This window comes from Talpa europaea, assembly GCF_964194135.1.
Source record: "Talpa europaea genome assembly, chromosome: 7".
Classification (NCBI taxonomy): Eukaryota; Metazoa; Chordata; class Mammalia; order Eulipotyphla; family Talpidae; genus Talpa; species Talpa europaea.
Window position 1 is genome coordinate 88,415,308 of NC_140074.1, and position 14,733 is coordinate 88,430,040.

The window sequence follows — 14,733 nt, forward strand, 5'->3', positions numbered from 1 at the left end:
ATGTGGGACCCTCCTCCGGTGGCCGGGGAGGAGCCGGGGATCGAACCGGCGCCGCAGAGGCTGCGGGCAGCCTCGCAACCCAGCGCTCAACCGCTGTGCCACCGGGGAGGCCCTGGCATGGCCACTCTTAATGGTAAACTGGGAGTGTCTATTACAAATGTCACTGAGCATAAGCCCTGGAGGTTTAGAACTAGTCCTCACTATACTAAACACATACCCCTGGGTGACAGACTGGCCCACACAAAGATGACTTTTTGTAGCACTGTTTCCAGCAATCTTACAGCTATCAGAATAATTAACAATGATTTGGTCATATAGTATATTATGTAGTTAAAAACAATGAGATCATGTATTCCTATAAAATTATATACCATGAAAGATTCTAAGATACATCACTGTGTGAAAAAGGAAGTTGCAAAAAATTACATCTAATAGTAAAAAAAGTAAAAACACAAATCCCACCATACATATTTCTAAGGCTACAAGTCTGTCTACAAAAACACTTAGAAAAAGGCCTGGTATGAGTCACCCCACGTTTTAACAGTTATTACCCCCGGGGAGGGAAAAAACTGTAGTCAAAAAAGAATCTCAGTCTTACCAGGAGTATATTCATTTTTTACTAAGTACTTTATATTATCTTATTTCATCTTTGAAATTGTGAAATATACAAATATAGCAGCAAGAAAAAAATCATGTTAAAATACCTGTATATTTACCACCTAACTTTATATATTTAATTTCTTTTAAAGATCTGAGAAAAGGGCCTCCCCTGGTGGCTCAGCGGTTGAGCGCTGGGCTGCGAAGCTGCCCGCAGCCTCTGCAGTACCGGTTCGATCCCCGGCCACCAGCGAGGGTCCGACATGGCGCGACAGACCTCTCCTGCCATGCCCGCTGCTCCCCTCAGCAGTGTATTTCGTCAGTCTGCCTGTTCTGTTCCCCGCTCTGGCTCTGGTGAATTCTTTCACCCTCCGGCACTTCTGACTGTACCCAATGCTTGTAATAAATAAATAAATAAATAAATAAATAAATAAATAAATAAATAAATCTTTAAAAAAATCTGAGAAAAAATAAAACATTACATATAAAATTAGGGCCTGTGTAATCTCATCCCTTCCATTCCCTCCCTTCTCAGAAGTAATTCTGTCAAGAATTCAATGTCCATTACTTTCAAATGTTTTTATATTATATATTACTTTTATTTAAAACAAATATACTTAAAATACAAGTGAATATTTTCTTTTTCTTTTTTTTTAGGATTTTTTAAATTTATTTATGCATACAAGAACTGGGGTGTAGGCCAGCGGTGCAGGGAGAGGATTCACCAGAGTGGGGAGCAGAACAGGTGGATTTACTGAAATGCACTTTGAGGGGAGTAGCAGGAGAGACAGGAGAGGTCTGCTGTGCCATGTAGGTTTGCTCCCTAGAGGGGGACTGAACACGTGCCACAGTGGCTAGCATAAGCTTTGATAGCACTAAGACTTTAACCCTGCGCCACCAGGGAAACCCACATGTGGATAGCTTCAATTTTTTTTTTTCATTTTCTTTATTGAGGTGACATTGGTTTACAACACTGTATATGACTTAGGGGAACAGGTTCACATGTCCTCAGATGTATGTCACCACACCACCCTACCATCCAAGCACCCACAGTCCTTTACCATAAACCACTGGGTCCCCTCCCCTCTTTGTCTCCATTTCCCCCAACCTCCCAAGAAGTCTCAATTCTGCTGGATAAAAAAAATTTTAATAGTTGTTTTGACAGGTTATTCTGAAGAGTAAAGGTTGGTTTAATGGGAACTCATGTAGGTATGGCCACACCAGATCAGGTAAACACCCTTCTTGCCAGCCAGATTCATGAAACCAGAGATACCATCTAATGAACCCCAGCAAGGTCTCAGAAGTGACCCACAGTGCATCAGTGAGCAGAGGTCCAAATGAGTTGGGATGCCCACACATCAGAGAAATCAAACATTCAGGATGGGAAAAGGAAGGGCTTTAGTCCAGGAGGCCCATGTTAGATCTCTGAGTTGTAGCTAAAAGAAACACACTGTATGAATTAAAGAGATGGTTCTGAAGAAGGTAACCAAAAACAGGGAGAGCTCCTAGAGATGAGAGAGAGAACAGACTGAGGGTCAGGGAGAAAACATTTTGTAGGAGAATTGTTTACCTAATAAGAAGGACTTGATCATAAACGAGACAAGCAGAAAAAAATAAAGACCAAAAGAAGTAATAAAAATATCAACAGCATGTTAGCATTTTTCCAACAAAATATTAAAAATCTACAGTAAGAAAACAGCTTAACAAAAGGGTAAAGAGGGGCCTCCCTGGTGGTGTAAGGAGCTAAGCACAGCACTGTGAAGCTATCTGCAGCATAAGTTCAATCCCCAGCCAGCCAGGGAGCCACCCACATGGCGCAGCAGACCTCTCCTGTCTCGCCCACTGTTCCCCTCAGCAGTGTATTTCAGTCAGTCTGCTTGTTCTGCTCCCCACTCTGTCTCTGGTGAATCCTCTTACCCCCCAACACATATGGCCTATACCCCCGTTCTTGTATGCATAAATAAATAAATATATTTTTTTAAAGGTGTAAAGAGCGTAAGGAGCAAAATTTCTGGCCTCAGTTGTCTATTTTTTTAAAGATTTATTTATTTATATATATAAGAACTGGGGTACAGGCCAGAAGTGTGGGGGGGGTGAGAGGATTCACCAGAGACAGAGTGGGGAGCAGAACAAACAGACTGACTGAAATACACTGCTGAGGGGAAAGGCAGGCGAGACAGGAGAGGTCTGCTGCGCCATGTCGGTAGCTCCCTGGCCGGCTGGGGATCGAACTCTGCTGCAGAGGCAGCGGATAGCTTCACAGTGCTGTGCTTAAACCCTGTGCCACCAGGGAGGTCCTCAGGTGTCTATCTTTTAATGAAAAATAGAATGGCAAACACATCTAGAATTGGGCAAGGGACAACCTTGTTCAAAAGAGGTTAAAGAAATAAAAAAAGAGATGCACAAATCATATCACTGCAGAGATAAACTAACCTTCACCAGCTAGGGGACAAGAAAGGTTCAATCTCAAAAGAGAACCAAACTGACAATGGCAAGGCCCAGGAGGGATGGAAACTTTGTTAAGCTCAGTATAGCTGGAAGACTGCCAAAGGAGAAACACTTCCTCCCAGTGCTGACAATGTCATTGCTTAAAATAAAACAAAGCAACAAAGAAGGTCCCAAGATACATGCCCAACTGATGACAAAGGGCTAACTGCTGAGACAGCAGGGGACACATGCACTGGGGAATGAGGACTAGAAAGACCTCACTAAGTGCTGACTAAAAGCTCAGTGGTGAGGGCATCATCTTGGATTGCCTAACAGAAAAGACACTGGTAGTAGGTGGTAGGACATAAAATGCAAGTCCTTAAGAAAGCAGACCTCTGAAAATCCAGAGAAAAAGTCCAATGCCAAGTAGCCAATACCAAAACCTCAGATTAGAATGACCAAAATACCTGGGAGATCCTAAATACAAAAACTCAAGAGTATAAGATGTGGTCCTAAGGAAAAAGGAGGCAGCAAGGATTAAGTGAGCACAATTCGCCAAAGAACACATATGGAAAATGTAAAAAGGGGCAAATTACTAATGACAAACGTAACAGAGTAAGTGTAAGAAATATAGGAATCTGAAAGATCAACATCAAGCGATATGTGTAGAAAATGCTGATAATAGACTGTCAAGTGAAAAGGAAAAAAGCAGTATGACTACAAAAGGAAAAACAGGTTAAGTCCACAACTGGAAAAGATTAGAAGGAATTACACAAAATGCTGATAATGACTCAGGCTGGGTGATAGACTATGGATAACTTTTCTCCTTACTCTCCAAATTTTCTTTGGTTAACATTAATTGTCTGTATAACAATTAATGAAAAGGTTACAGTCCAGAGTAAACAGATTCATTCAAAGTGCTGACGGCTTTTACTAAAAGTGTTTGGCGCGACACTGCATTGGAAAGATGATGCAAGTAAAAGGGCAGAATGGATGATCTATTTTGCTGTTCTACCAACTGACAGCCGACTAGAGAGTATTAAGAACTAGAACCCAAGATAAGTGACAGGAGCACAATAATTAATTTTAATAGATTTAAATCTTCTAGCTCAGACTAACACCCCAATGTACTGATTCGAACATTTAGCTACAATTTCAAAATTAGGTAGTAATCTTCAATTTTTGTAGATAATATATAAAGTCACCAAAAGGGAGCAAAGTACTTTAAGGCCTTGACAAGGGTTAATCCTGAAATTTTGTAAAAGAAGAAAAGAGAAAATCTCAAATAGATTCAAAAGATCATCATCTCTGAAGTTGGGGGGAAAAAACACATTATCAGGCAGAATTTACAATCTATGATACAGATCATGTCATTTTAGGAAATGATGAGTTCACTTAGAAACTCAAAGAATACCAGAGATGTTCTATCTCAAGTTCATTAAGTTATGTAATCTAGTTTCTTGTGACAATAAAATGAAATATGGGCCTGATGATAGAATAAGACATAATTCATGCATCAATGCTACAGGGCATAAAACAGAATTATCCTGGGCCTCCCTGGTGGCCCAGCAGTTGAGCGCTGGGTTGCAAAGCTGCCCGCAGCCTCTGCAGCGCCGGTTCAATCCCCGACCGCCGGCAAGCGTCCCACATGGTGCGCAGACCTCTCCTTCCACCCGCTGCTCCCCTCAGCAGTGTATTTCATCAGTCTGCCTGTTCTGATCTCCACTCTGTCTCTGGTGAATTCTCTCAACCTCCCACGCTCCTGACTGTGCCCAGTGCTTGTATAAATAAATAAATCAATCTTAAAAAAAAAAAACAACAGAATTATCCTGTTCAACATTTACCTACAACTGGAGAAAGATGCAGAAGTTATACATACCAAAGTGAAGAGCACAGCTAAAATGTTGAAAAGTAGAGTTAAGGTGAAAATGAACTTAACAGATTACAATGGAGTTTTCAAATCAACAAAATGTAAAAGGGATAAATAAAAAGGTAATTTTTTTTTTAGTGCTTCAAATATAAAATCAAAAAGGCGATTTTGATATGTATAAGTTGTTCTAAGAGTCTTGCTATAACAAATTACTAGACAGCAACTTCTGTTCAACACGAAGTATTCAAAATCAAAATTGACTGCCTCATAAATAGTACTGATACCATCACGTTCAGGCAGAGGCTAAGAGACCATTCGGAACTTTGCCAAAAGGCCTGCAGCAATGGACAGACGGTTGATCCATCTAGATGACCTCGAATGTCTCTTCCAGCCAAAAGAGCTTTGATCTTGGGGATAAGGAGACTGAAGCTGCCTGACACTCTATCACTCAAGAGTAACAATAACTCTGATGCGGAATGGCCTACTGCAGCATATCCCAGTGTCTCTGAATCCAGAAGAGAGGTAAGCAACCTAAGTTTCAGTCAGACTGGCTTTCAAATCCCAGTCATGTTACTTATCTAGCTGTGGGACTGTGACAAGTTTCTCAAGCTCTCAGGCATCTTAGTGAAACACAAATATACTTTCCCCTCACAGGATAGTTGAAAGGAAAAGTTAATGCATAGCAGAGTGACTGACCCATAGTAAGCATTTAACCAATAGTATCTGTTATTATTGTTATTAAGGAGAAGAACTCACTTGACACCCGGTATAGTTAGTTACAGGAGTCAAAATACTATTCCAAGATACCCCTTCCCCCAAAAGTTTGGGCATCATTGCTTGGAAGATGGAGAATACCATATAATGTTAGTAATAATGAACTTTACTTGGGTACTTACTATCTGCCAGACACCACTCTAAGAACTGTCACCTTTTGTAAGAGCCTCCCAACCACCTGTGATCTATAAGAACTATGTGATCTGTCTTTCTAGATGAGGATACCAAGATTTTAGAGGCTAAATAAATTGCTGAGGTTACAGAGCTAGAAAGCAACAGAGCTGGATTTAAATACAGGCAATCAGATGTTAGAATCCATCCTCTTGGGCCTCTCTGGTGGCCTACGGGCTAAGTCTCAGCCCTATCACTGCTACGGCCTGAGTTTGATCCCCGAGTTCGATCCCCAGCCAGGGAGCTAACCTATATATGTCTCGCCCGCTGTTCCCCTAAATGTATTTCAGTAGATCTGCCTGTTCTGCTCCCCCTCTTGTTTCTGGTGAATCCTCTCACCCTCCAAACCTACGGTCTACACCCCAGTTCTTGAATGCATAAATAAAAATAAATCTTAAAAAAAAGAACCGATCATCTCAACCACACCACCCCTTATCAATCCTGACTATATTTGAATTAAATGGGGAGATATTAAAAATAACTCTCCCTGGGACCTACTCCTGTTCCCATCATCAAACATTCTGATTTAAATTGATCTGGAATAGGGCCTCCCTGGTGGCGCAGATGCAGCATGAGTTTGATCCTCCAGCCGGCCAAGGAGCTACCCAAATGGCGCAGCAGACCTCTCCTGTCTCACCCGCTGCTATCCTCAGCAGTGTACTTCGGTCAATTTGCCTGCTCTGTTCCCCACTCTGTCTCTGGTGAATCCTCTCACCCCCATACCTCTAGCCTGTACCCCAGTTCTTATATGTATAAACAAATAAATCAATCTTTAAGAAAAAATAAATAAATAAACTGATCTGGAATAGGCAGGAAGGGTACCCAGAGTTCAGGAACACTGTCCTAGGCCAGGCTGCCTCCTGGATAAAAAAGAGGTTATAATGAGCAACTTGCCTCGGCTGATATTACCCAACCAAATCTACTGCTTTGTAGGAATAGCTTTTAGAACCACAAGATCAGGACTGCTTTCCCAGAAACCAACATTTTCAAATTCAAATTTAACCTCAAATGTAAACCTACTCAGGTTAAGTATCTCTGTTTTACAGAGAGGAGACTGAGACCTAAAAAGGCTCAACTTGCCCCATTCACAAAGGAACTGCCACTAGATTTGGTCAGGGGAGGGCGAAAAGGGGGGGGTAGAGGGGTGGCCTGGCATCTTAATGAGCTCCAGAAGAGGTCAGAGAAATTTGAGTGGGCTGTCAGGGATGCTTCATGGAGAAAGCGGCATCTGAATTGCATGAAGTTTGAGACAAGGAAGGGCAAATCAGCAGAGCACAACACATGAGCAAGGTGAAGAGGCAAAATACTGCAAGGAATGTTCACAGGACTAGAAGGAAATAGGTGTGGTCAAACTATGGGGCTTTCAAGGGACAGTCGAGAGAAAGGCCTCAGAGGTCTGCTTGGGCCCAGGCTATGCAGGCACATAAATGCCAAGCTGCACAGCTGTCCCTGCCTCTGGCCTTCACACTTTTCCTGAAACAGAAATCCACTCAAACAGATGCCTGGAAACCCAGTCTGCTAAGGAAGCAAGGTCATATTTCCAACTCAAGTTCATGATACAGGAAAAAGAACAATGTCTAGAGTTGAGTTCTGAACCCAAGCTACTCTGTCTACCAGGAAGACTTAGGAATGTCACAACATATAAGGCAATAGAGCAAAGCAGTTAAGGGCAAGGTTTTAGAATCAGATAAACCTGGCTTTGAATCCACTTTCACTAGCTGCATAACCCTAGGCAATGTACAGACCGCCTTTGAACCTCCTTTATAAAACAGGGTAAAAATACATTGTACGAAATGAGTAAGAAATGAGCATGTAATGTGTCAATTAACACACTGTCTAATAAGGAAGCAAATACCCAGTAAACAGTAGCTATTCTTATATTTGTCCAACATTTTCTATTATCAACTAAGCAAGTCTCGAGAAATTAAGGCAGCAGAGGGCAAATACCCAAATTTTCAAATATGAGAGACCTCTTTTGCATTCATCAATTTATATTAGAGTAGAACAATAAATGTGGCTGTGAGCTCACTAAAACACATAATACTAATTTTCCCTTTTAATTATAAATTACTTGGAAGACTGGGGCACATGACTATATACAATTAGGATGAACTCTAGGAAACAAAATACCCTAACAAAACACAAAACTAAAATAAAACCACAAACCTGTATTAACAAAGGTATTAGGAGTTTCCACCCACCACTCCTGACATTGCTCTGACTCTCCTAAAAGGTTTCATGGGCCTCCCTGGTGGCGCAAGGAGTTAAGCACCTCACTATAAAGCAATCCACAGCCTCTGCAGCACGAGTTCGATCCCCGGCCGGCCAGAGAGAAACCCACATGGCGCAGCAGACCTTTCCTGTCTCGCCCACTGCTCCTGTTAGGGGGAAAGGATGTCCTGAGATAATCTCATACAGGCTTTGTGGACTCCACCCCCACTCCAGACTAAAGCCATCAGGACACTGGGAAAGACAAATCCCATCACCACCAAGGGGAGGGTGGCTGGGACCTGAGGGTGGAGTTGGGCAGCCAGGTTGGATATAAAAACCAAACACGTGGGCCTTGCTCCCGCTCTGGCTCGCGATCGCTTGCCTCCTGGCTTCACCGCTCCTGGCTGGCAGCCAACTCTGAGAGCGCCATTTTGGGATTCCTGATCGGCGGATCGGGTAGGACTCATTTAAAACTTTGTCTCCCACTTTTCTCCCAGAGCTGTACATTTCCTCATTTCCCTTTCCCTTGTAAATAAACCTTTTATTAACCTTTCACGTGTGCCTGCAGTAGAGCATTGATAAGTCCTTTTAAGCGCGCGGGTGAGGACCCACAGTCAGGCACCCCGTTTTGTATCGGGGTTGCTCTACAACACTCCCCTGAGCAGTGTATTTCAGTCAGTCTGCCTGTTCTGTTCCCCACTCTGTCTCTAGTGAATCCTCACACCCCCACATCTCTGGCCTCTACCCCAGTTCTTATATGCATAAATAAATAAATCTTAAAAAAAAAAAAAGCAACTCAGGGTCACTTAACCTGAGTAGGCTTACATTTGATGATAAATTTGAATTTGAAAATGTTTGTTTCTGGGAAAGCAGTCTTGATCTTGTGGTTCTAAAAGCTATTCCTGGGCCTCGCCAGTGGCGCAGCGGTTGAGCGCTGGGTTGTGAAGCTTCCCGCAGCCTCTGCAGCGCTGGTTTGATCCCCAGCTGCTCCCCGGCCACAGGAGGAGGGTCCCACATGGCGCGCAGACCTCTCCTGCCGCCCGCTGCTCCCCTCAGCAGTGTACTTCGGTCCTTCTGCCTGCTCTGCTCCCCGCTCTGGCTCTGGTGAATTCTCTCACCCTCCTGCGCTTCTGACTGTACCCAGTGCTTGTATAAATAAATAAATAAATCTTTAAAAAAAAAAAAAAAAAAAGCTATTCCTACCAAAAAACATTCCCACTACATTTAAAGGCAAAGAAAAGCTAACACATCTATGCCAAAAGTAGAAAATGAGTAAGAGTCGTAGAAGCATGTTCTAATCTCAGCTCTGCCACTAACTGGATGACTTTCTCTGGGCTTCCTCAGACAAGATAATCTGTTTTTTTCCAACTCTAATATCTGACACATAGCTAATAGCCACTCAATGTTTAATAGGTCACCTCAGAAATGGAGAATTCACAAGTCTCTTCTTTTGAGAATATTTGGATGCAGTCTGGACATGCAAGACAAGGTCAACAGCACAACATCCTGCGGGGGAGAAAGCCATTCTCGATGGAAATGTGGAAAATTCCCCCAAAATACCCTGTACCTTTTTTCATCATGTCCCGGTCCAAAGCTACATTTCTTTGGGCGAGATTTACTTCAGATCGAAAATGGAAGCGCTTGGCTCGCTGTTCTTTCTTTTCAATGGCTTCCTAGAATGTAGAGAAAAAGTCAAAGAAGTGAAACACAGGAAAATTAAATCACAAACACAACATGATGCATCAGCAACAACCCTAAAATAAACCAGAAAAAATGAGCAATATTGTGCATTTAATGTTTTCAGAGAATTAGATATTCAGTCAATGACTGGAAGGGTGTACACTGACAACACTATAATTTGTAACAATCTCCGTGATGATTCAATGCCTGTCACTGTGCTGGGGGTTTTATGGGAATTCAATGCATATTTATTTGTTGATTCAATGAGTAATAACACTTTAGTTCCCTGACACTTTATTTATTATTACCAATCATGTAAACAAATCATAACCAAACAATCTCAACATCCCAATTTTCTTGGTGGAGAAATTGAGACACAAAAAAACTTAGGTTTACTGGAGGTACTTCCCTTAGTAAGAGGGGCAGATGTTCTGATTTCAGTGCTATTTCCAGAAGCCCCACCACCACCCCCATTTGACATCGCTTGTGTGCAGGGTAATCACACCTATCACATTCTTCCACATTATGTTTGCCTGAGCAGTCCACTCCCTAAAGCTCTTTCCTGGTTTAAAAATAACATTGAAAGAAAGAAACTCTCTTCTCTATTCTAGGCTTGTGTCCATGGAATTGCCAGTTTTCATCGTTAAATGACAAGAAGCATTGACGCTTCCCTGAAAAAATAATCAGCTTCATAAGTTCTTTTTCCAAGAGCTAAAATAAATCCAGGTCCAACTGTGGGTTTCTGATGGCTCTTAGAACCCTTTGCTAATTGTATATTGACTTTAACACACTAATTGAAGGTCTGACTATAGAAAGCTTATGGGGATTGGTAAAGCAGCAACACTTCTGTTATTTCCCAATAGTTATGCTAATTTTCTTCACTGAAGTCTTCCCAGTAAAAATATCGAATCTGCCTTCCTTTAGTAACAACCTGAGTACCAATTCTGGTATATATTTGCTTCCTTTCCCCCATATATTTGTTCCACATTATGACAAAAAGTGTAGAATCAAGAATAGTACACAGGGGCCTCCCCTGGTGGCGCAGCAGTTGAGCACTGGGCTGCGTAGCTGCCCCGCAGCCTCTGCAACACCGGTTAGATCCCTGGCCACCAGGCAAGGGTCCCACATGGCGCGCAGACCTCTCCTGCCACCCGCTGCTCCCCTCAGCAGTGTACTTCGGTCCTTCTGCCTGTTCTGCTCCCTGCTCTGGCTCTGGTGAATTCTCTCACCCTCCCATGCTTCTGACTGTACCCAGTGCATGTATAAATAAATAAATAAATCGTTAAAAAAAAAAAAAAAAGAATAGTACACAGGCTTAACCCTTTAAGTACAGTATAATTCTCAATTACAATAGGAAAACATGTTCACTTATTCTATTTGTTACCTGTCTAAAAGCTGGTAAGTTCTTTTGTACTTTAAGTAATCTAAGACAGATTGATACCCAGACCTTAAAAAGCATAACATTTTTATTTTTGCTTTCATATATCCAATATAACAATACAGTACTACTATTCTTTTTTTTTTTTTTTTGGCTCTAGTTATTTATTTTCTTACAATGTTGTTCATTTTTTTTTTTTTTAATTTTTTATTTATTTATTTGTACAAGCACTGGGTACAGTCAGAAGCGCGGGAGGGTGAGAGAATTCACCAGAGTCAGAGCGGGGAACAGAGCAGGCAGAGGGACCGAAGTACACTGCTGAGGGGAGCAGTGGGCGGCAGGAGGGGTCTGCGCGCCATGTGGGACCCTCCTCCGGTAGCCGGGGAGCAGCCGGGGATCGAACCGGCGCCGCAGAGGCCGCGGGCAGCCTCGCAACCCAGCGCTCAACCGCTGCGCCACCGGGGAGGCCACAATGTTGTTCATTTTTGTACGGTAATTGGTTTCTTCCCTCAGGTATAGTTCCCAACATTATTCACATTTGTAATTCAAAATTCTGTTCCAAACCTAATCACACATTAAAATCAGAAAGAATGTCCAAACTGGATGTCGCCAATTAAAGCAACAAATATGTACTGATTGTTTATAATAAGGAAAATAATAGGTTTGACTATGTAAGGAATTACAACTAAGTTGTTAATCTAGTAATAGTGATCCCCAGATAAAAGGCAATATTCCCAGGTATTGAGAATAATTCAGCTTTGGTCTTCAAAGTTTAGATATCCACACAATCTGGAATTTTATTCTTCTAAGTCTGCAGTCAGTAAGTAATAAAGTTTTTTACTACATGCCACTTTTCATGTTTTATTTCATTTAAAGTGGAAACAAAAGGAATAAAGTGGAAACAGTACACCTATTTTTAAATAATGAACATAAATTAAAAAAAGCATTCCCAGTGCAGAGTCTTTTCTTAGATATGGTTAAGCACAGATATCTAGACAGCGATTTTTGTGGTTTTACAGATTTGAGAACACACAAATACTGCTAGGATATTTTTAGGTGCAAGAAGGTATCACTGTGTAATACAAAATCAAAATTAAAAATATATCTTAATCCAATTAAAAATTTTTAAATTAAAAGATTCCTCTTAAACAAAAGAAAAAAAGGCAAAGGATTGCTGCAGTTCACCTGCCTATCAAAGTGAATAAATAAATCATGGTGTTACCTTGGAGGTGACATCAATTCCGGTGATGAAACTGCCAGCCTTGTTTTCATATCTTCTGCTTGTATCCTAACATGAAGGGATAGAGTAAGAAATGCTAACAGCAGTTAAGGAAAACCCATGATAAAAAACTGCTCAACAACTGATTCCTTCAGGATAGTCATTCTTTTCAGTATCCTTCCCCCATCCTGACATATTATTATGCAGAAGCCCATTCTGCATATTATTATGCAGAAGCCCATTCCTGTGCCTCTGTGGTAGTAATCAACCACACAAGAAATATTTCTAGATCACAGCCTGTTCAAAACCATAGAAAATTCCATTTACTCAAGTTATCCATGTAAATGAAAATCTAAAGGCTTTTGTGAAAACTGTCCAAGATGAGGTACAGTCATTATCTCCCCAACCCAGACTGGACACCAAGCCAAGCCACCAGGTGGAGCACAAATCTTCACCAAAATGCAGAAAGTCTCGACTCATCAAGATCTCCTGGGGAAAACACAGCACAGTGTAATGAAAAGAAGATGCTATTTACAAACTGAGCACTCAAGCCACAGCTCCGACATTCACTAATTACATGACACCACACAATTCCTTTGGCTTCTCCGCACCTACGTTTTTTCCATGTTTTCTGGCAACCTTCCTGGCCTCTTTTACTGTTCTCCCATTTGTGCTATATAACCTTCCCATACTCCAACAAAACGTGCTTGTTCCCAGATCAGAACCTTTGTACTTGCTGTGCCCTGCAAGGAACACACTTTCTTCCAAATCTGCACAAGGTTGGTCCCTTTTTTATCATTTAGGTTTAAATGTCACTATTTCAGACGACTAACCCGACCAATCTATCATGTTCTGCTTCCCCCTCTGCCTATCCTCCCTGCCCTCTGCACTTTACGCAACTCACTTCAATTTTTGTGTATGTAAAATCGACCAATGATTGGGAGACTTGAAAGAGACAAAAGCAAGACTTGCTAACATGCACTGAAAAAGTAGTTCAGGTGAGGTGAGAAATGAAGTTCAGCAAAGACCCATCCAGGCCTGAGCCCGGCCCTAAAAGCCGGACAAGTGCCCACCAAACCACAAGCCAAGACACCTCTCACCATCTCTGCTATGATAAAAGACCGAGACCAAACACCACTGCTGGTTCGCTGATATTTTGGTTTCCTTAAGAGATGCTGGGGTCAAGGTGTAGATGCTACCCATATCAGCAGGGGTGCGCGGGGCCAAAACGACCCTCAAGTCACAACAAAAACACTTGAGTTTCTCCTGCTGACAAGTGCAGAGCGATGCTCACCAGACACCAGCAGGACGCGGCTCCGCCAGAGCAGGACGCCCTAGGGGACCTGGATGCCGGCGTCACCCGACAGTTCTTTCTGGGCCGATCCCGGTTAGGTTCCCGCCCGGGGCTCTCCCTTTATCTCAAGTACCCAGAAAATTCCTCCCCCTCCTCACCAATCCCCTTGCACAGACTGGTTCGGATAGGCATGAAAGGGGGTGTCCTCAACTACTCCTCCATCTCACCCCACCTCCCCCAGCCCATTTCCGGGCTCCCCAGCGTCCTTTCTCGCGTTCCCGGTCCCCCCTCAAGCCCGGCGCCCCCGCCCCTCGGGCGCCCGCTCCCCACTCCGCCCCCGCGCAGACTCCCCGAGCCCGGCCGCCGGCCGCCTCCCCTTCCGGCCCGCCGCGAAGCCCAGCGCCCGCTCCGCGACCTCCTCCTCGCCCCCCGCCCCCCGCCGTACCGGGAGCAGTTCCTTCAGCGAGCGCCGAACCGGCACAATCTCCAGCTCGCCCTCCTCCACCTCCATGGGCTCCGGCTCGCCACGCTCCAAACTGGATTCCGCCTCAGGCGACGGGAGCCCCAGAGCCGGCCCCGCCGGGGCCTCCGCCTTCACCGACACTCGCAGGCCCCGTACGGCCGCCATCGCCGCCCGCCGGCCGGACCACTGAGAGCCCGCCCCGCACATCCACGGCTAGAGCGCCGCCGCCACTGGCCACAGAGCAGCCGCAGGCGCCAGCTAGAGCGTCTCCTGCTTGCGCTGGAACGCCGTCCTCGGCGCGGCCGTCCCCTAGTGGCCGGAGGACGGCAGGAGCCGGATTGAGTGCGGGCGCGGATGGGGCCTGCCGAGGGGCGGGGCCTGGAAGAGATGGGCGTCGTCTGAGGTTAGAAAATAGCTACGCCTTGAGTAGTAAACCTGTAGTAAAAGCTAACTTTACTGAGTGATGACTCTATAGCAGTCACTGTCTTAAGCGCTCGAATCCTTACAAAGCTATGAAGTAGGTGTTACCATTTACCCCAATTTCACCTGTGAGGAGACGGAGACAGAAATGTATCCTAGGTGACAGGTTGGTTAAGAGATCACACCTGGATCCCAGGCGAGCCAGTCTGGTTCCAGAGCTCTGGACCCT

General features: G+C 43.8%; 1 protein-coding gene across 1 annotated transcript in view; it reads right to left on the bottom strand.

Annotated features, from left to right (window-relative positions):
- The window catches only part of NCBP3 (nuclear cap binding subunit 3), a gene marked incomplete at its 3' end in the record, with an annotated part of 29,451 nt that extends 15,050 nt beyond the window's left edge, over window positions 1-14,401 (bottom strand). The window contains exons 1-3 of the mRNA XM_084236545.1: window positions 14,067-14,401; window positions 12,331-12,396; window positions 9,618-9,723 (exon numbers count right to left, since the gene is read on the bottom strand). Of these exons, the coding sequence (XP_084092671.1) occupies window positions 9,618-9,723; window positions 12,331-12,396; window positions 14,067-14,291 (397 nt within the window). The 5' untranslated portion in view covers window positions 14,292-14,401. The remainder of the gene's footprint in view (window positions 1-9,617; window positions 9,724-12,330; window positions 12,397-14,066) is intronic.
- Window positions 14,402-14,733: the final 332 nt, after the last annotated feature.